General features: G+C 39.2%; 3 protein-coding genes across 3 annotated transcripts; 2 read left to right on the forward strand and 1 right to left on the reverse strand.

The window, feature by feature from the left end:
- Nucleotides 1-7,203: 7,203 nt before the first annotated feature.
- On the forward strand, nt 7,204-11,378 carry sftpbb (surfactant protein Bb). Its single transcript, XM_088421043.1, has 11 exons — nt 7,204-7,425; nt 7,632-7,684; nt 7,965-8,033; nt 8,190-8,312; nt 8,395-8,511; nt 9,494-9,574; nt 9,648-9,831; nt 9,900-10,042; nt 10,304-10,384; nt 10,446-10,553; nt 11,016-11,378. Exons 1-11 carry the CDS (start codon nt 7,359-7,361, stop codon nt 11,052-11,054), a joined length of 1,065 nt encoding a protein of 354 aa, XP_088277169.1. The 5' UTR covers nt 7,204-7,358; the 3' UTR covers nt 11,055-11,378.
- Nucleotides 11,322-18,660, reverse strand: usp39 (ubiquitin specific peptidase 39). Its single transcript, XM_088421031.1, has 13 exons — nt 17,922-18,660; nt 17,563-17,641; nt 17,380-17,474; nt 17,168-17,304; nt 16,101-16,253; nt 15,799-16,024; nt 15,639-15,713; nt 15,486-15,553; nt 15,128-15,316; nt 14,054-14,196; nt 13,805-13,940; nt 12,494-12,580; nt 11,322-11,525 (listed from the first exon to the last, which is right to left on the reverse strand). Exons 1-13 carry the CDS (start codon nt 17,986-17,988, stop codon nt 11,472-11,474), a joined length of 1,509 nt encoding a protein of 502 aa, XP_088277157.1. The 5' UTR covers nt 17,989-18,660; the 3' UTR covers nt 11,322-11,471.
- Nucleotides 18,414-20,882, forward strand: c1h2orf68 (chromosome 1 C2orf68 homolog). The gene is made up of 4 exons (XM_088421056.1): nt 18,414-18,649; nt 19,742-19,857; nt 19,946-20,091; nt 20,161-20,882. Exons 1-4 carry the CDS (start codon nt 18,528-18,530, stop codon nt 20,281-20,283), a joined length of 507 nt encoding a protein of 168 aa, XP_088277182.1. The 5' UTR covers nt 18,414-18,527; the 3' UTR covers nt 20,284-20,882.
- The last annotated feature ends 4,103 nt before the right edge of the window (nt 20,883-24,985 follow it).

A 24,985-nucleotide genomic window follows, 5' to 3' on the forward strand; every position in this document is an offset into this window, starting at 1 on the left:
AATGCCAATTATGACTTCAAATTTCTAGCCAAAACACCAAATTTGCATGTTTTCTGTAATTTTATTCTTTTTTTTGTTACAAATACCTCTTTTGAAACATTTTTAGCGGCCTCTGATTTCAAAATGTGTAAGATGTATTTAACCTCACAGTTACAATGGTCCTCCGATGGAAACTACTTATAACTACATTGTGACCCGTGATAAAAATGATTATCACATCCATGGGTTAATGGTTGACGACTAATTGTAGTTTTATCCACCTACAGTTATGGGCGATATACTTATTGGTAAAAAATGGCTGCACTGTATATTATCTTTTATGAAATGTTAACATGTAAAAAAAAATAACAATAAAAAAATACATAAAACTGGCTAACTTTTGACTATTGTGACTAAAATGTGTTCAGTGATTCATGTTACAGTAGCCTATATCGTTCACTTTTCTTTGTTACTTAAGATGACAATGATACTCCGAACTACGACGTCGTGTTAACTCTTTTTTTGCATAGCACTTAGTCATAACAGAAGGCGGTACAACGCAACCTGGAGCCGGGGTCACCCATCATGCATTGTGTGACAAAACTATGGGTAACATTACAACTCAAAACACACCATTATTCTTTTAACTCAAAGTTAACCCAAGGGAACAATATGTTGCATTGTTTTGTCCCAATTTGTTGGGCCGTCATGGAATAACACAATTTAGGGGGCTCAAATTAACCGAAGTGTGGGTCAGTTCCTTTTAAACATGGTAAATGGGTCAAATTTATTTCAAATTGAGTTATTTTTGACCCAGCTGTTTATAGAGGGCAAGATAAAAAAATGTTCACAACACTACTAAAACTCTAATTACACTCTAATAATGACGAGATGACGAAATGTGGCTGCGTTCAAAATGAACAAACTACGTTTGAAGTCATATTGAATGGGGTCAGCACCTACCTTCTCCTGCGCCTTTGACGAACTTCAAATAAAGTTCAAGTGTTCTTGACTTTTCCTGGCATTGTTGTTGTCACATCTTCCACTAAAAGCCACAGTGAGCAGAGCACTTCCTTAGCCACTGAGGGATCTCATTGTTCAAAAGCAGTTACCAGGAGGAAGGTACTAAAAGAATTTCCAGAGTTATTATAACAGTGAACATTGCAAAGAGAGACAAAAGTAAAAGGATCAAATATGGTGCAGTACAATATTGACATTAGCAAGAATTGGATCCGTCCTCAAAGTCATTAAAGGTGAGAGGCAAATTGGCCAGAGAGGCTGCAAAGTGGCCAACAACAGTGATAGAATCTGCAGAGTGTTCTGGCAAGTACTGGCTGTTTTAGTATAATACTTTTTTACATAAGTCTGTGTCTTATGATACCAAAAAAATCAAAACCTGCCTACATTTTACAAATGACAGTTTAAATTACTTTATTTCCATAATGTACAGCATATTCCAGAATATTGGGTGCAAACATAACACTGCTCATCATGAAAAGAACACCATAGCTACAGTAAAGTACGTTAGGCAACTCTGTGTCACACAAAACGCTTGATCTAAGAAAGACAGAAATGACAGTAAAATTCAACTAAAACAGACTGAACATGAATGGACAACACAATTTGGGATCCTCCATGTCTTTACTGAAAATGGAATGTCATTTTCAGGTCCACTGTCAGTCATGGGCTCTTAAAATTGTCAAATATGAAGTATCGTGGACAGTACCAGCATCTGCTTGCTAATTTCAATATTAGTGACTGACAGTGTATTTTGTTGTTGTTGTTTTTTTTTTTTTTTAAGCAAAGCATCATCACTGCAGCAAACTATTTCCTGGTATGAGGCGTGTATGTGCGTGTGTGTGCGCGTGTGTGTTATGTGGGGTGGGGGGGTTCCATCTGATATGGAAACGTTTTCAACATATAATCTCGCTTGGCAACACATAATCTCAAATAGGCCATCATTTCCAGTTTACAGCAGGTTCCACAGGCCTGCAGCATACTTGCACCAACGAAGCAGCCAAAACATTTGGCAAGATTTGCTCTATTGTATTTATTTTACTTATAAATACTCGGTTCAACACTTATCTGAAATAACATTACATTAGTTCAAGACTATACAGTATGAACTGTTCTACTATTCAGTCCAAGAACACTGCTGTTATTTTTTCACATTTCTTCCAAGAATACTTATTCTTTTCTATTAGTATTTTCTATGTAGCAGTTTGAAGTGAAATTGAACGCTGCATAGTAGTTTTGTATTAATAATGGGCATGATTGTTGAGGAAAGAATGTGGTCCTATTGTTCATACTGTAAAAGCAAGTCGTCATTGCATTGGTGTTTGTTCTGAGATACTCCACACACAATGTATTTGTTGTCGGTTTGACTTTTTTATTATTAGGTTTTATGTTCTACTAAGCAGTATCAGTGTTTCCCAATGGTAGACGAGGCATTGTCCTTGCAATGCTTTTGTTTTGTCTACCTTGAAGCGTGTACTGTCATGGTTCTGGTTTCAAAAATAAACATTCGATTCAACTCTTGCAGTCAATTTTCCCTGGTAGTCAATAGTTAAGTACAATTTTTATTGTATATTTCATAAAAGCGTAATTATACGAAGAAAAAAAAACATTAAAACACTGTATTATAGTTTAGACAATGGCGGACATAAGAATTAACAGCTGCATAAAAATTTATTACACAAAGCTGCAAGTTGGGCGATGTCAAAACCCCGTAATATGCTCTGAAAAATGAGTGGGACAAAATTAGAATGCACTCAGAGAAGCACCTATTGTGTGTTTCTGCCAGGAGGTTTTTGTCACATGACGCTTAAATCTGGTGTTCTACTTTTTACAAAGACACGGAATACTGTGGTGTAATTTGTGGAGCGGTCGTCCCGGCTGCCCTCCGGAGCAGGCCAAATGCTGGGTTGGCGATGGAAAAAATCTTCAACAGGATGGGTCGGAAAAAGATTTTATTCAGCCAAACCCCGCTGATATCAGTTCACGTTTCTTCAGAAAAAAAGCCGTGCAACTCTACTCTTGTCTACCTCTTTACATGTTATCTCTCAATCCCTTCTTTCCTTTGTCACACGACATCCTGAAACCCCCCCAGGGTATGTGGTACTGAGCCATCTTGTCACCCAGGGGCATGGCCAGAGGTGTGATAACCCCCGACCCCCTACTGTCATTCCCGTGTGCAGGAATGTGCCTTTGGTTTCACCACAATTAGAAAGATACTTTCGCACACACTAAGAGACACTAGGTGAAGTTAATAAAAGTTGATAAAGACTTATGGTCACATATATTGAAAATACACCACATATTTCCCCCTGTCAAGGTCAATCATCTTTAGCCTTGAACAAGAAATGAAAACAGTCATGACATCAGCCTGAAACAAATCTCGCTCCAACCTTCATCAGCATTCAACTACGATTTAGGAACTATAACTATGTGAGGCTTATTTTCAGATTATTTAGAGGTATTTTAACAAGGAAAACTGAAACTACCCTGACCCCTACTCCAGAGAATGCACACAAAGCCGCAGAATTAACAACTTTCGACGCTACGAGATGTCCTTCCAATTAAACTCCACAGTTTACCGTCACGTTCTGCCTGAGTTACGTTCTGCTATGGATTTTGTTGTAGAGATTTTGGGTTGTTTCTTTAGCCATTTAGTTTGTATAGTTTCTTCCCCGCGTCTGCCTCACCTTTCTGTCTATTAGTTTGATCTTGTCCACCTGTCGCCTGTGCGTTCCTGCCCTTGCGTGTCACCCAATCAGCTTCCCCTGCCTCTTGTCTCTCCCAGCTGTTTCGCGCTGTCTTGTTAGTAGCCTTGTGTATTTAAGTTGCAGCCTTTTTTATGTTAGTTGTCGGATTATTGTACATATCGTCAATTCGTGTTCCCTGTCCCGCTGTACTCGCCCTCCACTCTTCCCCGTCGTCCGAATTAAGTCTCGTGAGTTATTCCGTTCCTCATTTATTTTGCTACTTTGTCTAGCTTTTGTCTTCTGCTTTTCCTGCCTTGTTTTATTATTAAAAGAGCATTTTTGTTTGAGCACACCCTCTCCGACCTCCTGCGTTTTTGAGTCCCTTTCCCTCCACCGCCTCACGTCGCCATGCCACGACGTGCCATTTACAACCGGTGATTCTCATTACAAATTTCAGAGCAATCCTCAGGAGGGGACAACGATTCGCTGGTACCCCGTCGAAAAACCACTCTCAAACAGATGTGGAAAAAGAGGGGGCCCATACTAAAGACCTCAGGGAACCCTCATCCACGAGCCAATCAGGAAGATGGAACCCTTTCACAAAGCTAATCATATTCAAAAGCAAAACAGCACAACATCCAAGAAGGAACTATAGAACACTTATGCTAACATTAGATCCTCCAAATGACAAACAGTACAAACAAAATAATGATCTATAGTTCCTCCAGTGTTGTCAACCCCCTCTTGGATCACAACAGTCATCCAATAATAAATTAACAAAACTGGTGAGGCTGGGCAACAATGTAGTATCAACATCAAAAATAATACAGAATGAATCAGGCCACACTCCAGCATAGCCATCCCACGATGTCTTCTTCCTCTGACAATGTAGACCTTCCCAAATGTCTTGATCAAAGTCTGATGTCAACGTCAATAACCTGTCAACGAGGCTTCAGGGTCCATTCAACTACACGTGCTGTCACTTCTAGGAACTTCCTGCTGGTTCCACGCTCAATCGCCCTGCCCTGAAACATATCAAGCTATACCACAAGGCACACCAATAACAAATGCACAAGGAGGCCCTTGGTGCCTCACATCCAACATAAAACATCACACAACGTCAAACAACCTCCAAACAAACCTGGTCCTCAGTCCTCATAATACTCACCCTTCGCTGTAACCTGTTTTGTTTGGTTCCTTAGCAAGACAATTTAATTTCACACAAACAAAACTCAAACACTCTTCATCTTTTCTTTATTTTCAAGTCTATCAATTCCTACCTCCTAAACAAACCCCTAGTTAACACAAAATAAACATACAGCCAGAATAACATCTATCTGTTGTTCATTGTAACTCCAGCGTTAAAATAAATAAATAAATATTATATATATATATATATATATATATATATATATATATATATATATATATATATATATATATATATAGGGCAAAATGCATCTGTAAGGCTGCAAAAGGGCTGTATATATACAGTATATATATATATATATATATATATATATATATATATATATATATATATATATATATATATATATATATATATATATATATATAGATAGATAGATAGATATATATATATATATATATATATATATATATATATATATATATATATATATATATATATATATATATATATATATATATAGATATATACACATTGTAGTTAGTTAAAACTGCCCTTGAGGACCGAAATTGGCGAGCCCTGATGCCCTGATTTACAGGTAGTGAAAAATGACAAAATGATTTGTGATACACTGTAATTGGGGCCGATTAATCAGATAATCCAATAAAATGGTCGGTTTCAAGTTCTTCCCAGAAATGTGATGGGCCTGTGAATAAAAATGAGAGGCTAAATCATCAAGGGTTAAAACTTGTTGCCGACTCATACGCTTTAATCATTGTGCTATTTATTCAATTAGAACATTTGTATTGTAGAAGAAAACTGTGACGCCTTTGTGTGTGTCGGCTATGTGGAGGTGTGTCATAATAAGGGAGAATGCCACTCTGCGACTGGCTGGCAGGCCTGTACCCAGAAATTAATTGGAGTGAACAATAATTTCACTGACGGGTGACCACTAGTTCGCACATACGTGTAGCCTTTCACAGGCCCTAAACCCCGTATACTGTTTATTACACCATCCACATTGAGGATTTCATGAAATAACATGCACACATATCCAGAACTTTGCCAACACAACCATAATACATGCATTGCAAATCTAAATACAAAAGTTTTGCTGCTGTAATGTCATTAACCATTATTAACCATTGCTTTGCGCTTACGTACTAGTACTATATCATATTAATCTGATTCAGTCTCATGCACTGATTTGCTAACTAAGAGCTAACCCGAGTAATGCCATTTTGCACAATGTAATTGATGGGCCACTCATTCAATCCATTTCAAAATAGCACAATGACACAAAAATCTCTCAATTTGTCACAATTGTAAACGTTAGTTTTTAGTTTAGTTTGTTCTGTCTTGTATTATGAATATTATGGGCAAGATGTGTAATATGATACATGTGCATTTTATCAAATGAAGCAACATTATTTTATGAAATGAAATACAGTTATACTTTTTTACTAAATGAAATCATATTATGGGTTGGTGTTCTTTGCGTGGTAAAGTGTGAATCTAATGTTAGATATTGACTCAGAGAAAAGAAATTGAAACGTAAAAAAGAATGAATGAATAATGCCTTCAAATATGAAAACGTATTCCTGCTAAGAATTTATCTACAAATTTCATAAAACATTCTTACGGCTTTCAGCGACATTTTTTTAAACAAAAAAAAAACCTATGGTGTGTATAAGCATGGTACACATTTCTTTAACTTGTACAATTAAACTTTAGACGTACATTGTTTCCCCTCAGTAAATATGAACACATTTTGACCCAGAAATCTTCACTACGTTCTAGTATGTTTAACACCTGAATTTTTCATTTTTATTTTACAATGTACGTATTAAATCAGACAAGGTTCTCAAATTACACTATTGTGTGTGCGTGTGCGTGCGTACGCGTGTGCGTGCGCGCGTGCGTACATATGTTTACTCTGGTGTCACGTTTATCACCGACATGTTCCAAAAGACAACCAGAAGTCGCGCTTATTGCCTCTGCTGCTATCTAGTGGTCTTCCAATGCAAAACGTTGTATTTCGTGGTTGTTTCTGCAGCTAGCTGTTTAAAATGTGCTTATCTGTTACAAACTGAAGGCCGCCTCAGCATTCACAGAAAAATGCAAGAGACGCACACAGCACATAAGTATTTGGTGGGTCGGATACTGAATTTGGACCTTGAGAACATGGATAATGTTTAATGTTTGAATGTGTCTAATCATTGCAATTATCACGGCTGAGCTGCCACCTCCAATATGGCGGACGCACCGACGTATGATTTAGAGCCCAAATTCTCTATCTAAGGTCTTGGGTCCCTCTTGCTTGCTAAACTTCATTGTCACTCCGACAAACTTGTAGAAAACGGGCAGCTGTAAAGTTAATAAAATGCGGGGGATTAAGGCTATTAAGGCTTCGTTTTTGTCATGCGGGCGGTGACGTAGATTTACGCAGCGACAATAACTTCCGGCCGGAACGTCAGACAAACAAATACTGTAAATATAGTCACCTGCTTCTCATTTTATCCTGTATGTGTTCCTATATAATGTTGGCTTCGAGTTTTTTCCTGGTCGTCGTAACGGCGTCTCTATGCCCAGGTAAGATGAAGGTGAACATATTAATGTATGCACTCATATTACCCCTGATTTCCTGGACGAGCATTGGTATTAAACGTTTTATTATTCAGTATACAATGGGATGCGATTAATCCAGATTATGAGTTCACATTTTGCCATCTTTATCATTCTGTATTTTCCTTTGATCAAATTTTCCAATTCATTCATTTTTATCTTTGGATTGTAAGGACACTCCATGATCCTCAAAGGCCCTATGACTTCCGTGAAACATAATTCTCAGGTAAGAATTTAAAACGAAAAAATACAATATGCAGCACGAACGCGTGTGCCTATTGAGTATTACCCCCCCCCCCTCCCCCCCAAATTACAGCTTCGATTTCGCGTGTTATCATGCTTGTCACAACAATAAAAACACACACACAAGAAAGATGACGCTATGATGGCTACACTAAAAAGACGAAGCATACATGGTTGCTTAGTTCACACACATGTTCGCTCAGTTCAAACATACGATATCAATATATGAACTCTTTTTTTGTCTCATCTGTTTTTCAAAAAAGGGCATCTGCTCAGAGTGCAGACAAATCATCCAACTCTCTGCTAACCTTATTCCCAGCAAAGACAGTAAGGTGATGATCATTTTCATTTGTCTTTACTTGAAATATGACCCTATCAAAATGTGGCTTTGTCTATCAATTGTTTTGCATACATTCCCAGTAGTCTTGCTTATGTGCTAATTGCATTGTGGTCGTTTTTTTTTTTTTTGTTTTGTTTTGTTTTTGCAGGCGAGCATATATGAAAGCTTGTATGCACTGTGTCAGCACCTCCCAGACAAACAAGCATTGCAATGTGACTCTCAGTTGAAGACGTATTTACCCAAAATCTTGCTGCAACCACATGGTCAGGAGGTATGTTTCATCCTCTCATGGGAGGAAGAGTTCAGCGCTAATTGACTTCAGTTTTACAAAGATGGGTGATTGGCTTTTGTAGGACGGAGAAGCTACCTGCTCAGCTTTCGGGCTTTGTGCTGCCCACAAGGATGAGGAAGGGGTGGCACTTCCCCGCCACGACAATGAAGATGATGCACCTGCGCTCTCCAACACGCATGTGCGTATAAGAACACAGAATAGCAATGTGCACTAAACAATATAATGACCTGCAAAATCTAATGAGATAACTGTAATATGTACAAATATAAGTCAGCTGGGAAATGCCCCATCTGAACTATGTTGTGAGTTTTGTGGAGTAAATAAATCAAATAAAGTTTTGGTAGATGGCAATACCAGTCAAAAGTTTGGAAACACTTTCAAATTCACTCTTTTTATTTTTTCGTACAATTCATCCAGACTGCAAAAAAAACTGTTTACTTAGGTTAAAATTTTATTCCAACTGAGTATTTTTTAGGTTTTACTTTCGTTACTGATTCTTTGCCAAGACAGCTTTGCACATTTTCTCAGTCAGCTTTATGTGGACCAACTTGTAACCTGGAATGGCTTTCACTTTAAAGCTGTGCATTTTCAATTTCTTGACCTCTAAATGTGATTGAGAATATTTGAATGTTAGGGCATTTCCAAACTTTTAAATGGTATCGTAAAAATATTTTAATTGGTGATGTTGCAAACACACCTTTTACATTAAGTGAAATAGTCCATTCCATTAGATTGACCGTACGATTCACATGCAATAACAAAAAAGATGGCTTTTTTGGTTGCTACAGGTGGATTATTAGTTTTATTAGTTCGACTTAAATTTAATAGGAGGGCTAATTAAAAAACTTTTTTTTCTGGTTTTGTTGCTCCCAGCGAGTATTAAAGGTTGCGGAACCCTGGTCTCGCGAGTTACCCCATATATATTGTCCTCATTGCATCTTAGTAAATACTTAGTAGCTAATGAATGGCTGCTAGAAAAGCATTATCCCCGGCATATATATATATATATATATATATATATATATATATATATATATATATATATATATATATATACACACTGTATAGATGGAAACTTTTTTTTTTTAAGATGGTGAGGCAAAAGAGTATTTTTATCGTGGCAAGTTCCAGTGTTGTCATGAGTTTTTTTGTCTGTTCAGGAGAACTTCAACCCGGCTTGCACCCTGTGCTTGTTTATAATCAAGAAACTGGAGACTTTGTTGCCACAGAACATGACCGAGGTCTGTTTTAGCGTCTGTGGTTTTTTTTTTTCTTCCTATCTGTTGTCTGTTACCATCGTCTTCTTTCCCGCAGGATACCTTGATGAAGCTGATGGGTGAGGTCTGCGATCTCCTCCCTCAGAGCTACAAGGAAGAGTGTGATGACTTTGTTGACAAATATGGCGTACAGATAGTGGAGTTCCTGCTATCTTCAGCTGCCCCTCACACCATTTGTGCACTGCTGCACGTTTGTTTGTTCAAGGATTCTCCTATTCCAGGTCAGTCAGCGCTTTACCTAGAGGATCACCTCCGACTTTCAGGTCATAATGTCGCGCCAATTTGTCAGAGGTGCCCGCCCCATCGGACTGCGATGCATGCCGTACGCTTGCTCTGCTGAGCCGACTTCAGCTGGGCGTCAACGCCACAAAGCCTCAGACGTCTTCTTTCCTGCGGTCCGTGTGTGGTCGTCACCCCAACGCCATCCCAAAGGTTTGCTCCCGCTAACAAAATGTTTCACGTGTTCGTAAGTGAATTAGGTGAGTACCCTTTCTACCTTACAGGCTTCCAAATATGCTCGTTATATTAAATACTCAAAATTGACATCATGTGCTGATGCTCGCATTGTATGTAATAGTCATCCTCCACCTTTTTTCCAAGTTGTCACTCAAACAATCCGCCTTCAGAAGTAGTAGCTAATTTATCTATCCCGTTGCATCAATGAATTATCGTTTGTATTTTTTTCCACCCCAGTGTGAGTCGTTCACCAAAATCTATGGCGCAAAATTGCAGCAGGTTTTGGGAAATCAAGTGGACCGTGAAGACATTTGTGAAGTAAGTGCAAATGCATTTGCACCATTCGTGCAGTTTGTCATCACTTTTGTCGGTCATTTAGAGAGCTGATCTGTGCACTGCAAAGAAGCCAGAGCTGCTGGGAAGCAATCCGTGCACTTGGGGGCCAAGCTACTGGTGCAGAGACACAAACACAGCTCACAAGTGTGGCGTAAGTTATTGTCACACACGTTAACTACCAAGCACAAAGTGCAGGATTAGATGTGAATTTGTAGATATGTTTGTTACCAGCATGAATCAACATCTGAATAACCCGTTTCCATATGACTATGTATATGGATTGTCGCCACGGTGATAGAAGGGTGGGACCTTTACCACTAGGTGGCAGTATCAATTAAACCTTCACAAAAGTGTCAATGGTTCGAGATTAGTACAGTATTTCAACGTTTAAGAAATGTAGATCATCCTTATACCAAGGTGCAAAACTGACTAGAGCAAAACTTCTTTGTAAAGGCAGACTTTGCGAATGATACAGTACATTGCTTAAAAAATCCTAAAAAATAATGACTGATTTGCATTATCACTACTTTACTTGCAGAATTGCATTTGTGTTGTGAGCATGTATTTCAATATCTGCTTTTTGGTCACTCATGTGCTTATGTTCTCCTTTCAGAATGTGGCCTTCTGTGAGAAGCACATGTGGAAGGAGTGAAGAGCTGTTTCCTACATGCTCGTGCATGCGCAATCACACTAATCATTAGCCTTAAGATACTTAAAATGTAATTTGTTTCCCTCACGACTTGTTTCCTGCATGAAAAAATATATCAGCCAGTCAGAATTCAATTGCATTTGCAATAACCACTTGTTCAGTTGTATTCCCATCAATGAATGTGGAAATGTTCTATGTGGTTGATGATAATCGTCTTCATATGATTGGAAGGCAAATGAAGAGCTCGATCGTTCTCGCTCAGATGTAAAATATGGGTCAGAAGAATGTTTATTTGAAAACGTCATATAAACAAACTGGAAAAAAATACCTGATGCGATTTTGATTTTTTTTTTTTTTTTTTTTGTGACTACAAAAACAATTATAATCCTGTTTCGATCTTGTGGTGCTCCTTTTTTACCACTATGCACCAGCGTGGTTGTTTGCGTCCTTGTCACTCTCCTGTCTCTTCCAAATCTACAAGAGATGAAAATGGAAATTCTAATCATCTGAGCAGTACATATATCTGTCAAAATATTAAAAAAGAAGAACAGTTGCTCTACCCTTGTTAATTTGCTTGTCTGGCCGAGCCAAAAATGTTGAACGCAAATTCCAGAATGCAGATAAAGTTCCAATTTGTAGTGATTCCAATACAGTAGTTCTTCAAAACATTTTCCCTTTATCCCAGGGTTATAATGTGCGTTTTTACCATCTCTACATGTTACATGTTAACATTTTAAATGCTACCCGGTGCAAAACGGTAACTGTCAATATTCAGATTTAAGAACGAAAACAGTCATTTATACCACAGATGCGCCCCAGTGACTCACGATTTAACAATTTGTCACGCCAATAACTGCCAACGTACCTTCTTTTTTTTTTTTTTCCTCCATCTTGAAATCGGGTAAGTGCTTAACAAACCAATTTGATGTAAGGGAAAAAAATACATTGCTGCGTTTAACAGTAAATTAGATTGCCACTTTAAAGCATTTTTGCAAAATCTGCTTTGGTCTATAGAGGGGGATTTCCTGCAAAAATCAGAATAATACAAATCTGACTTAAATATTAGCAATATTACACTTAAATGTTAATACATTAGACAGTTATTTTATTAGCATGACTTTGTTTTTATATTAAAGTGTAGACTGCGGAAAGTCCTTAACTAGCAAAAGAGACCGATGGACTCCTTCGACACATCTTTGGCTGAGGTTTTGTAACATTTGCCAACATATCAGGATGCGTATGACAGTGGTTTCAACCTAAAAAGTTCAAGCGGAGCTTGATACGTTTTCCATTGAAAAAAAAAAAAAGTGGCTCCACTTGATATTATTTTCTGCCTATTTCTGTAAAGTTATGAGTGGAGGAGCTCGTCTTAGCCATGATGTATAATGACTAAATCGCCAAAACGATCGCAACAGAAGGACAAATGACAAATACGAGCTGACCTGGATATAGGCTTCCGACAGAGTGATCATCTGAGGAAGGATGTCGATGACCTGCAGGTCCTGCATCTCGTACCACTTCCCAGTGCCCTGATGGGACACAAAACATTTAGTTATCAGAACTTGAACAACAAGAATTCTTCAATCTTAAGTGCTCAACATTGTTCAGTGTCTTGAAAAGGGTTGGCTTTGATTTAGTTCTATTGGCTCTGACCAGCTTTCTTGTCGCCAAAATATATTGTTGCCTACACCAATGTTTGACAGTGGGGATGGGGAAGGAATGGCCGTAGTATATTCGTCTTGTTGCCAGATTCCCCCACCTGAGTTGCTGATTTCTGCATCTCCTTCAGAGTGGCCGAGGGCTTCTTGTCTGCCTCTTTTTTTTTTTACCAGCGCTCTCCTCACTTACTCTGTTTATGTGGATTGCCATGTCTTGGTAGGTTTACAGTTGAGGCGTACATTTTCCATTTTTGGAAGACGTATTGAAGCTGCGACTGCATCTACCCAGCTCTCCACCAAATGAACATTGCGTTTACCGGGAGCCCCTCCTCATCTAGCCAGTGACGTCATGTTAACATGGACCATACAGAAGAAAAACAGTGGAGAGTGGGGAAGGCTTATTGTACCTGGCGCTTGATTTGGAATATTGCATGAACCAGATGACAAGATTTACTTCTCCTACTTTAACCCTATAAAATGACGGCTGTAAGAGAGAGCTTTTTCCTCCAATTATTGTTCATGGTGGCTGTTTTTTCCCCAAATGTTTTGCACTGTTGCACATTCGAATCTGTCGCAACGGCTTCCAAAGTATTGACGTCACGTTTTGGAACCGGGCTACTTTTTTGGAACCACAATGCAGTATCCGGGTAGACTTGTCAGTGGAAACTGGCTTTTTTTTTTTTTTTTTTGGTAGAGTAGGGTCTACTCGATAACATGGGTGGAGACAGGGCTTAACGTTCTGTTAGAAAACACTGAGCCCGTCACAGAACAGGTGTATTAAAACTGTGTAAATTACCCACAGGAGCATTCAAATTAGCAATTACTTGACTTCTGAAGTGGATTGCGCTGGATTGTATTTCAGAGTATTGGAGAACCGTAGGCTGAATATGAACGCACCCCACATTCTTCAGATTTATATGTTGTTCTTAAAAAAAACAAAAACTTTTTGTTCCACTTTACAATTACCTGACGTGCTACTTTATGTTGGTCTATCAATCTCAACAAACTACATTCGGGTTTGTTTGTGTAAGGTAAGGAAATGCTAATAACTTTAACAACTTCTTAAGTCAGTGTACATCTTTAGGCGGAACCTACATGATGCAAGACATGTATCCTATAGGCTCCTTCAGTAGGTTTCCCATCATGCACCACATTGGCGACAAGATCATACGTTGTGTTTTTCTCCGTGGCTTGGGCTTCTTCTGTCAAGTACTCACGAAGATCTACATTCCTGACAAAAAGAACGCGACAATAATATTTGATCAGACTCACCTCGCTAAGGACTTCCTGTGAGCTCCGTTTTTGGTATTTGTTGTGTACAAATATTTGACTAAAATCGCTTACGTGATGGGGAAGTTGACGATGGTGGGGTTCTTTTCCACAAAGAAATTATTCTTTGTGAATCTTTTGATGCAAAAGATGAGGTACGGTGGGAGTTTGGTCAACTGGAACCTTTTCAGGAAGTTCTCCTTGTATGTTTTGTACTCCTAGAGACACATCAGACAGAAGGCTGTTTTTTAAACACTTGGCAAGTGGAGAATCAAAAAAAAATTCAACATTATTTACATGTTTTTACTTGCAACTTCATGCTGTCAAAATGTCTAGTTTACTGCAAAAAAATAAACAGTTGGCACAACTATTTGGGAAGTTGTGCTTTTCAGAATTGTGTTTCGTTTTATAACTATAGCACTCTCGCTTACTTCAATTTCTAAATGTCATTGTAGTGCAACCATAATTATTTTATAAAGTCAAATTCAGGTTTTGTCATTTTTAATTGAACATCTCAGTGTGCACATTTTTTTGGCTTTTCCTACTGGCATTTAGCTTGTTAGCTTAGTTCACGCAGGGGGGCTTCGTTTAGTTGTGCAGTTTACAGTGGATCGGGGAAAAAAAGAGCACTGTTGACAACGTTCACTTTTTTTAAGACATTGTGGCGGAGTCAGTCTTTTCTCCTACAGCACGTTTATTTTTTTTCTGAAAAAAAAAAAGGTCAGAAAAACACATCCCTCACCTTGCAGCAAAACTCACCTGCCAGAAAAAAATTAAGTGACAGACACTGTGCTTTATACTTGATTACTGCTACACAGACTGCATCAAAGTTGGTGTCGACGCAGCATAAAGCTTTGGCCGTTGATAAGTATCAATTTAGACTGATGACCTTTTGTAAGAAAAAAGTATGATAGTTCCATAATTATGACCAAAATTCCAAAAATTTTGCATATTGAAGACAGGTGACAGACTTTGGATACATTTTTTTCTGAAACAAATTTGAACGTTTTAGTTTTATATTAGCTTTTTTGCGGTAAACGGAGGGGAAAAAAAAAAACGGAATATAAATAATCCCTAACATAGTACAATAATTGTGCACACAGTATGTCTTAATGAATGACTTAAACCATAGATGAATTGTTTTGTTACCTTCTCTGTGCTGCCATTAAACTTGCCCAGAATGTTGAAAAGAGGAACTTGTGGAATGATAAGCTGCTCCTTCTCATCCTTGTACAAGGGGGCCGTTGGGAGGTCAAGGGTCAAAAACAAGAACGTCGACTCTGACATCTGCTCCTGGTAGTCATCTGTCATGAGCAGTAACTCCTTTTCCTCTGGTGTCTGGAAACATTTACATTATCATGAGGATTCATCAAATGAGTTGAAAAGTAGTAAATGTGGTTAAGTACTGGACACTTTGCACCCCTTAACTCTTAGCACCTAAAAGATCACCACACTTATTTACAGTAAATGATGAGCATTATTTATGTCAACTGTACAGTTAACTCACCAGATCTGGGTGCGGTAACTTCTTGGAGAAGATCCGCATGGAGCCTTGGAAGGCTTTTGTTAGGATTGCTAGATGGCAGACATACAGGATTACCTTTTTTTGGTTTTTTTTAAATAACAATAAATCCATACTTTTGTTGTACGTCACACTCACTTGGCTTTTTCTTTGTACCGCCAAGGGCACCATGCAGCGCATTCAAAAACCATGTCATGAAGTCCACAGCGTCCCCTACAGCACACACATAAAATGCCTACAGTCATCTCCGCTTAAATGCATTCTCCATTCTTCCCAACTGCAAGCACAGAATTCTGACCTTGCTTGGTGATTTGGAAGTTCTTCTTGCTGCAAAGCACCACGGCCTGGAGCATCTCATGAGGAGACACGTGGGCCTTGAAGTTTCTCGGATTCCAAAGTTTGCGCATCAGCTCACCAAAACGCTGCACCAGGAGGAACATGATGTCCCCCGGTGGTCTTCGGATCCCTCTGTAGTTTTCTTCCTCTAGAAAGTAGTTTCGCAGTGGCGGGACATTGGAAAAGGCCTTGAAGATACAAAGTAGTTAAGTAAAACTGTGACCTTTCTGCACTTGGTTTTGCATAAAATGAAGAATTTCATACCTGTAAGACCACATTGGCGTAGTCATTGGCTTTGATGTTGTTGAGACCAACAATGCCTGGCAGATAAGTCGTTCCGTCGTAGGCTCTGTAAAGTTTGCCCTGCTTGTCCAAACCCGAAATGTGCTGCTTGGTGAATGTTGGTTTCAGCACATACTGTGGAGGAAATTGATTATTACATTTATGAACGATTTCAGTTTAAAAATGCGAGAAAAAAAAAACACAGATGTAAATGTTAACTACTGTACATGTTAACTATGACTACTTGCGCAAGCTAATCAAATACAGGCGCTACCAAAACTACGCATTATAAGGATAACAATGACTTAACCCTAAACCAAGTATTAAGGTATTTAATTGGACAAGCTAATTATGTTAGAATTTTTACTACTACCAAAACTACTTTGTGTCATACGGAGAGGTATTTCATATTACAGTGCTTCGTAAGCCTTCAATTCGACAGTGCGCAGCAATGATCAAACTTGATGACTAAATTTACCTATGTTAGAATTCTTGTAATTGATATAATTTCATTTATCTTCCATTGGTGTGAACTCATCTTTGCAAAATCAATGAATTTGTGGGCAAATGATATTTGTGGCCCAAATTTATGGGAGAAAAACAAAACCCGTGGGGAGAGGGTGCTAGCTGTCCACTGGCAGGATGAAACTGTTGCTGTGGCAGATTCTGTATCATTTGACGTCAACAGGTCCTGGGGACACACACTTCTACCGAAGCATCTACTTGTGAGACTTGGTTTCATTAAACTGACTCATTCTGTTTAAACCAACGGTGTATCGTGCAATAACATCATTAACGTTGCCTACATGATGTCTTTAGGTTTGTCATCCTGTGGAGTCCTTTTAATTTCCCTTTTTCCCCTTAAATCAGTTTAAGTTTCTGAATGAGCAGAAGTGAGGTATGTTATTGATTTATGTGAACTGATTTATGTAAACTTGATTTGGCCTCTCACCCAAAGTCAGCTCTAGAAAATGGATGGATGGATGCATGCTGTTTTCTGGGACAAATTGAATGGGTCCCGGTCTTCAGTGAACAAATCCCAGACTCACCGTAATGTCTTCTAGTGAAGAGTCAATGATCTCATAATTGTCGGGCAGGCAATAAAACTTGAGCGTGTGCAGGTTGAGGAACACATGGTGAGTGAACTGGACACTGTGGGTGTACGCGTGGGATTTCAAACCTCGACCTACACGGAAAGTAAGTCGTAAGTAAGGACACTTTTGGAACTGAAAGTGATGTTTCATTGAGATAATGCACATACCTTGAAAGTACTTCCCACATATAAGGCAAGCATAAACGTTGATGTGTGAGAGGGAGATGGAGCAGAGTTTCTCAAAATCGAAGTCCAGCACACTCCTGAGGGAAAAACGCGTTGAAGTATGAACAGAGCTAAGGGATTTGGCCGCATTAAACATTGATTTGCACATAACTGAACGCATCTTGCCTGTTAATGGTGTCAAGATACGGACAATGACGGCTCCTTCGATCCTCTGCAACACGACCTCGTCCTTTTTTGACTGGCACTGCAATAACAAGTGACAAGCGAGCGGGTTTTGGAATGTTTCATTCATTTCATGGCACAAGCTGGCTGCCGAGGCAAGCACGTGAGGAAACAAACTTAGCAGACGGAAAGATGTAAATAAATGTCAGTGCATTTTTTTTCGATTGCAAAATGAAATACGACGATTGGGATGTGCGCCCCTCCCGAGCAGGATTAAAACTATCGCGATCTTAAGAAATGTTGATGTTAGCAAACATGCTAATCTAAAGCCAGAATGACTGTTGTAACTTATTTTCACCTACCCTCCTCGTCTTCGTCGTCCACGTCATCGTATCTTTCTCGCTTCAGAGGAACCATTGTCGTTGCCATAATGAGGGTATTGGTCGAAGCAAATATAATTGATTACAATCAACTTCACTCCACGCAAACCAATCGGTCGAACACGAAATGCGTCGGAGCCCGCCGAGCTACGTCACTCGCTGCGACAGGAGATTGTGGCCACACATAAAAATGAACCAAAAATCACAATAGATGAAAATACCGTAGTCCGTAAAGCAAGTATATTTTGTACAATAAATATGTAATACACAATATAATATAAGTACACAAAGCAATTCAAATAACAATCTCCTTTAACAGAGCATTAAATGTCCAAAATCAAAAAAAAATTTCTATAACGTATTTGGTTGAAGTTTTATTCAATAATTGCTTGTTGTAATCATTTCAATACACCGTGAAGTAAGTTTATTTTATTAGCAAGTTATCAGGCCTAAAATTGACCCGGAAGTGTTTGCCCTAGCCAGCTACTTGTTAGCAGCAGTTAGCTATGTAGCTATGTAGCTTTTTGTCAGACTCTTGTGAGAGCTTGTTGGGTTATTAGCATAATCATACTGTCCCGTTTGTGGAATATGTCTTCGGAAATGGATATTTTTAGAGACGAAGACGCGCATGAGCTGAAGTACAAACGCGGAGGGCGTTTGGACATGAGCCACGGCTTCCTGCACCATATCCGCAGGAACCAGATTGCCAGGTGGCTAAAGCTAATGCTACACTGTTAGCACACATCGATTATGGTTACAGCTCATCCAGTCTGAACAAATGCAAATACTTCGGGAGGGTTATTTCTTCTTAGTTGTGTCTTATACACAGATAATAATAATAATAACAATATTGCAAAAGATACACGTGAATTTGAGTCGTAGTTTTTTCATCGGCTATTAAATTACTGGCATGCGTGTGCGAGTGAAGGTAGCATGTACAGTTGGTACAGATTAATCAAATGCTGAATGTATTTACTTTCAAAACAGTACTTGTAATTACCGTTATATGTTCTTTTAAACCTAGGGCATGGGTGCCTCTAGATTGTGACATTTTGTCGCTTAAATTTGAGCCTGACCAAGTTTTTTTTTAATACATTTTATTTTATGTATTTATTGTTGCATGTGCGATCAGTAAATTTGGGTATTTCCCTTTGACTATATTTTATTGATTAACCCGCTATACATTTCATCCCGTTTCTCGATAACATGTTGAACATGAGAAGAAATATTAACAAGTTTTTTGACAGTAAACACTGTGTAGCCCTAAAATTCAGGTTGGGGGCACTGTGCTCCCTGTAAAATTAGTCATTGGTGATCCCTGAAAGGGACACCGTTTTGACGATCCTTAGGGTTCAATAAATGTATACAAGATTATGCTTTTGAGTCAAATTCAAATTAATCCGGAGCAATATTTTGAAGATTCAAATATAGAGCAGTGGGGGTTTTTTTTTGGTTGTATTTTTCTTTTCTAGTTTTTTTTTCCCCAAATTACAGCAAAACTTGATTGCTAAATTAGCTATTCAGAATTCAGTTAATCATTAGATTATAATCTTTGTGCTGTACTCCAAAAAAATTCATGTTAGTGTAATCGAAGACCTTAAATTGCCCCAAATGTGTAAATCCCATTGTCCATACTTGTTTATCTGTAGACGCTCTATCGATGACGTCACCAGTCCACTGATTGTATGCGATTGATGGACCCTCTAGGCTGGATCCAGCCACTCAAGTGCTTTTAAACAAGGGCGGGTGAACAAGCCGCATGCAGCATTTGTGACTATTCCCATTTTTCTTTCCCTCCCAAGAGATGACTACGACAAAGAGGTGAAGTTAGCCAAAGAAGGTCGACGGCGGAGGCACACCACAACTCCTCAAAGACCCAGGAGACCTGATATCCAGGTTTACCATCCTAGACAAAGGCGTAAGACAATATTATGTTTGAGTTTTGTTGACTGTCATCAATTTTCTAGGTCAAGTGAACATCACATCCACTAATTATAATGTTCTAGATGAATCTGAGCCTCAGGCGAGCGCCGAGGCAGAAGAGTGGAATGAGAGCGGCTCAAGCACTGAAACAGAGATGCAGGGAACTGAACTATTCTGGCTTGACTATCAGGCGGACTCAGGGACCATTACATCCTTCCTTGTGCACAAGGTGGCTTAACCGTCTGTACGGTTTTGTGCAGTTTTAATTGTTTGGTAATCTGTTTCTCTGTTCCCAAAGGACGATAAGCCAGCAAGGGTGGTAGAACGTGTTGCTGAAAAGAACGTCCTGGACTTAGCTATGAGGGCAGTCCTAGAGGTTCGCATTCGAAAGGAGATTGACAAAAGACGAGATAAACGCTGAGGGAGGAACGCGAGAGTGTAGTTTGCAACAGATCCACGGTAGGCAAAAAAACCTGCCCGCAACATCATCATCCTGATTAGCAGGAAGGCTGCAGACTGAGCTGGCGTGAAGGAGGACCCGGATCATTGTGTCAAGTAGGCAAGCACAGATCCCATCTGTATTCCTGTTGTGTTCTAAAAAGGACGTGGGGTCAATGGCAGTCATAGTGGCAGTTTGCTCAACTTGTGCTTGATACCTTCCCAGATTCACATAGGGGAGCGTTGTGCACATTTCTTACATGTTTTCTATGACAAAGAAGTGGATATTTCCTCTCATTTCTTCCATGTGTTAAACATTTTCCTAAAATGCTGGAAGTGGGAACACCACCGGTTTGCCAGGAAGTGAGTTTTGACCATGAATTGGTTTGGTTTCACCACCTCTAGTATTTTAAATTCATTTCATTTTTCTGTGATGTATTATTATTGTAGACACCTTTTTGTTTTTTGTTTTTGTTTTTTTTTGGGGGGGGGGGCAGCTCAAAATGTGCGTTGGCCCAACTTTTGGTGCAAATAGCGTCACAATGTGAATCTTTTCAACATGTCAGATGAACATTAAAAGTTTGAATACAAGTATGTTTTTTTTCTTCTCTAAATATCAATTCAGTCTTCCATTGCTCTTTGATAACATTATTGTGACACGTGTTAAGCTATTTTTAGCTGTAAAAGGTTTGAACACACAAACATTTTGTCACTACATTTGGACTCAAAAAGACATCACATGTGCTCAAGGGGAGTTTGCATGTTCTGCCCGTGCTCATGTGGGTCTTCGCCGGGCACTCTGGTCTCCTACGTTTCTACAACTTGCATGCTAAGTATATTGGACACTCCAAATTGCCCTTTGTTGTGAGTGTGAATGGTTGTTTGTCTCTGCCGTGTCCTGCAAGTGGCTAGCAACCAGTCCAGTCCCCTACCTACTGCCCAAGGACGGCTCGGATAGACTCCAGCAAGTCGGTGACCCTAGTGAGGTTAGCCAGCTAAAGAAAATGTCTGTGCGCAAGGCTTAAGTAAAAACCTCACCTGTTTTCTGGGTTTGGTTATGTGACATTCACAAACTTAGTTGTGATTGTTTTTTTTTTTCCTTTGCACATGTGATGACATTTTTCAATCAACAATAAGTCGCAAGAATTGTCTTTGAAGGTATCAGTTGTGCGTCAAAGATAATTTAGCCATTACATTAATTATGGACAGCAAGAAAAAATCTTTTAGCGCTGGAAAAATGGCCATTCCGTTTCATGACAAACGAAATGGCATGTTCTTACACGTTTTCTTCAGCAGGTGGCGACATAACTCAATTTTCCTCCTGTGGAGGGCAGTAATCGCTGTTCTAAAAAGTGATCGCTCTAAACTTAACAGGTTGTGGACTAGTTCCCCACAAAATGCTTTGTATGATCAAGAATGTTGATAGAAATTTGGCGCACTTACCAGTGTTTTGTAACCATAAGTGGTTCTTAATGTGCCAGTCGCTTAGCTATCACGCTGTTACTACAAGTAGTTTCCAAATGAGTGATTCCTAAATGTGATTAAATGTGGATGCAGCTGTCATTTGGACGTTTAAAATGTGTCTGAGTATAAGTTAATTTCATAAAGCGCAGATGCTCTATAGGCCTTAACTATAGGCATCACACGCAATTATGTGAGGGGAACAAATGATTAGCTTGACATGAACTCAGAAGTTGATTGAAGCAATCTATGATGCAAGGCATTTTTTTAAACGTTAGGCCTCGAGGCTGGCCGCGCCTCAAGAATGTTATGCAAAACCTTTTCACACGAAATCCAAAAGGGCTCTGCTATTGGTGGGAATGAGACACACCTCTTCTTCCGCTAGACTTTTTAAACAGCATGTGACTTGGCCAGGGTGTGCGGAATGCGTTCCCATAAAGATTCCTCTAGTTGTCAATCCACAGCAATAATGCTTTGTTCAGCAACTGGGGGTAAGAAACCCATCACATGTGAGGCGCTCCCTCACCTTCATATTATATGGGTCAAGAACATTTTACATCCCGCACAAAACATTTCTAAATAATCCACATGCAAAAGGTACCTATTTCCTCTCCTATATTGTTGATCTATTTATCAAATAGTTAGCCTTACTTGAAAGTTTCACTCCACCTCATGCAAACCTGTTATGCATTTAATCATCCATCCATCCGATTAAGAGAACTTTTTTTAAATTCTTTCTCATTATTATGCTTATTGAATCATTGTTTTGTTAGAGAAAAAAATATGTATTTATTAAATCATGTATAGAAAATTGTACCATTTTGATCTGTAAAATGAACTTATCAAGCCTTTGATACTTATTTAGATTTAGATGGATTTGTTGTTCCCTGCAGGGAAAAGTATTTTTGCTGGCAGTGGAGACATTGTTCATGCATCAGGCAACAATGATAAAAGGAAAGAAAAACAACAATTCATAGTAAAAGCCCCCACAAGACGAAGAGAGTACAATAGCAGCAGCAGGTTAACGAGGCCTGCCGTTCATGGCGGCAATAGCTGCCGGAATGAACGAGGCTTTTGTCGATATGGGCTCTTCTAAATTTGAGTGTCCTGTATCTGCGTCTTGAGGGTAGCGTAATGAAAGCTGATGTTAACAGGTAGCAAAAAAAAAAAAAAAATTGAAAAGTGGAGGTTATAAGCCAAATGTCCTCCAATTTTGGAATGACCCATTTCCAGCTGATGTACTGTAGAAGCTGTCTTATTGATGACCACTCTGAGGGGATGTTTGTCAAGTCTTCTTTTTGCACGACTACCTAACCTGCTTGTAAACATCGCAAATGTGTAATAATATTTTGTTCAGTAAAGTAATATGCAAAAGGAGAACGCTTCTGTATTAATCCCATTCAGTATCCTGTGCAGCAGGCCGAAAAACATACAGAACGTTATAGGTAAAAACATGCGAGCTTTCCATGCCAGCAGTTCACTTTTATTCTAAAATAACTTCTAGACTAAGTGGAAACTCGGTTTGGAGCCGTTAAAGTCCAAATGTTACGAAGAGATGTGGAGTTATCAAGTACAGTACATATTCACTGGGCCTTGGTCTTTCACAAGATATCACGCTATGAAAAATATTGCCTCAGCTGTCACCTAATGCCAGCAGGAAATGTCACCGACGTCAGGAAAATATCTGGCCTGAGTCTGCACGGGGTTGATCGCCAGCGGGCATGCTGTGAGTGACCCGGCATTCCCGCTCGGCCTTTCAGTTCGCGGCAATGTTGTGCTCTTTGATTCTAAGTGCTAACAGGAAAAGCTTGTGACTCGATAAAAAAAATAAAATAAAATACAGCAACAACAAAAAAACAATGCTCCCTTTTGATTGACACCGCCAGAGATGTATTTACCGCTACGCTCAAGCGAAAGCTGTTTCAAGACCAAAGTAAAGTGCACCTCCTTGTTTTTGATCCACAGTGGTGTGAGTGAAGGAGTTTCCCATTCATGGCTGCAACATAGCAGCCGCACTGGTCACGACTGGGTAAATATAGACTTTCAAGTGAGCCAGCGCAGTAGTGGAAATGCAAAGCCACTGTATTTACACTGTAAGGGAAGCAGCCGGAATGCGATGATGTAACATTTGCACAAATATACTGTAGCCTGACACAGCCTACTATAACTGTAGTGATCTAGTCTAATATGCAAAGCCATCCGTTCATGACAAGAAAAAAAAAAAAAAAGTTGATCAATGACTTCACGGTCAAAGGTCAAGAGGGTCAAATGTCTGCCGCATCGGCGATTACATAGAAACTCCACCGGCCAAAAACCCTTGTGTGATTTCAAACCTCTGAATCCATTCAAGTACGAAGAATCAGGCCGAATTCTTCATGTTTTCAACCCGACGTATTAAAATGTACCTTTAAATTGAGTCAAACGGCGACAACTGCAAGGAAGGTGTTTTGTGACCTTTTACTAAAGCTAATAATGACATGGCAAATGTTAGAGTAATCCTTTGCTAAACAGGATTTGGTGGCGTGACTGCTCAATATTGTATTTCATAAATTGTCGCCTGAGGGGTTTGTTTACCCAAATGGAGTGAGTACTTTTTTTTTTTTTTTTTGGTAAAAAGTTTAATTATTAGAGTCGCTCAGCTCCTAAAAAACTTTCAGCATTGCCTGTATAACTTTAGTGTTATAAAACAATTGAAGTGTGTGACTGCCACATAAGTGTTTTTGTGTTTTCTGTATTTCTGCACTATCACATCAATGACTAAATAGGAGATTAGAGTATCTGAAGAGAAGGATACTGCTAGGTCTTAGCACGGAGTCCGAAGGTGTCCAAATTCGGTCAAGGGCGAGTATCCTGCATGTTTTCCATGTTTCTTTCCTCCATACACTTGATTGAAATGCTCAGTTCATCAGCAAGCCTGTTAACCAACCATTCGAATCAGCTGTGGCGGATAAAGAAACATGGAAAACATGCAGGATAGTCGCCCTCGAGGATGGGGTTTGGACACCCCTGATCCAGTCAGAGAAGGGGATTCCGGTGAGCCAGTGAACCCGCCCGAGTAAAAACTAGGAGTTTTATTAGTTGTCAACATAGCAAATAATTAATTGCAGAGAGCCAAGGCCATGACTTGTTGAAATATTTGTAATGATGCAACCTGTATTTTTGATGGTACCTTGTGTAGCTACAAGATGCAGCTTGTCACGTGCATCTGTAAAAAAAAAAAAAAA

This window comes from Hippichthys cyanospilos, chromosome 1 (genome assembly GCF_059441005.1).
Source record: "Hippichthys cyanospilos isolate Australia breed blue-spotted pipefish chromosome 1, RoL_Hcya_1.0, whole genome shotgun sequence".
NCBI classification, from domain to species: Eukaryota; Metazoa; Chordata; class Actinopteri; order Syngnathiformes; family Syngnathidae; genus Hippichthys; species Hippichthys cyanospilos.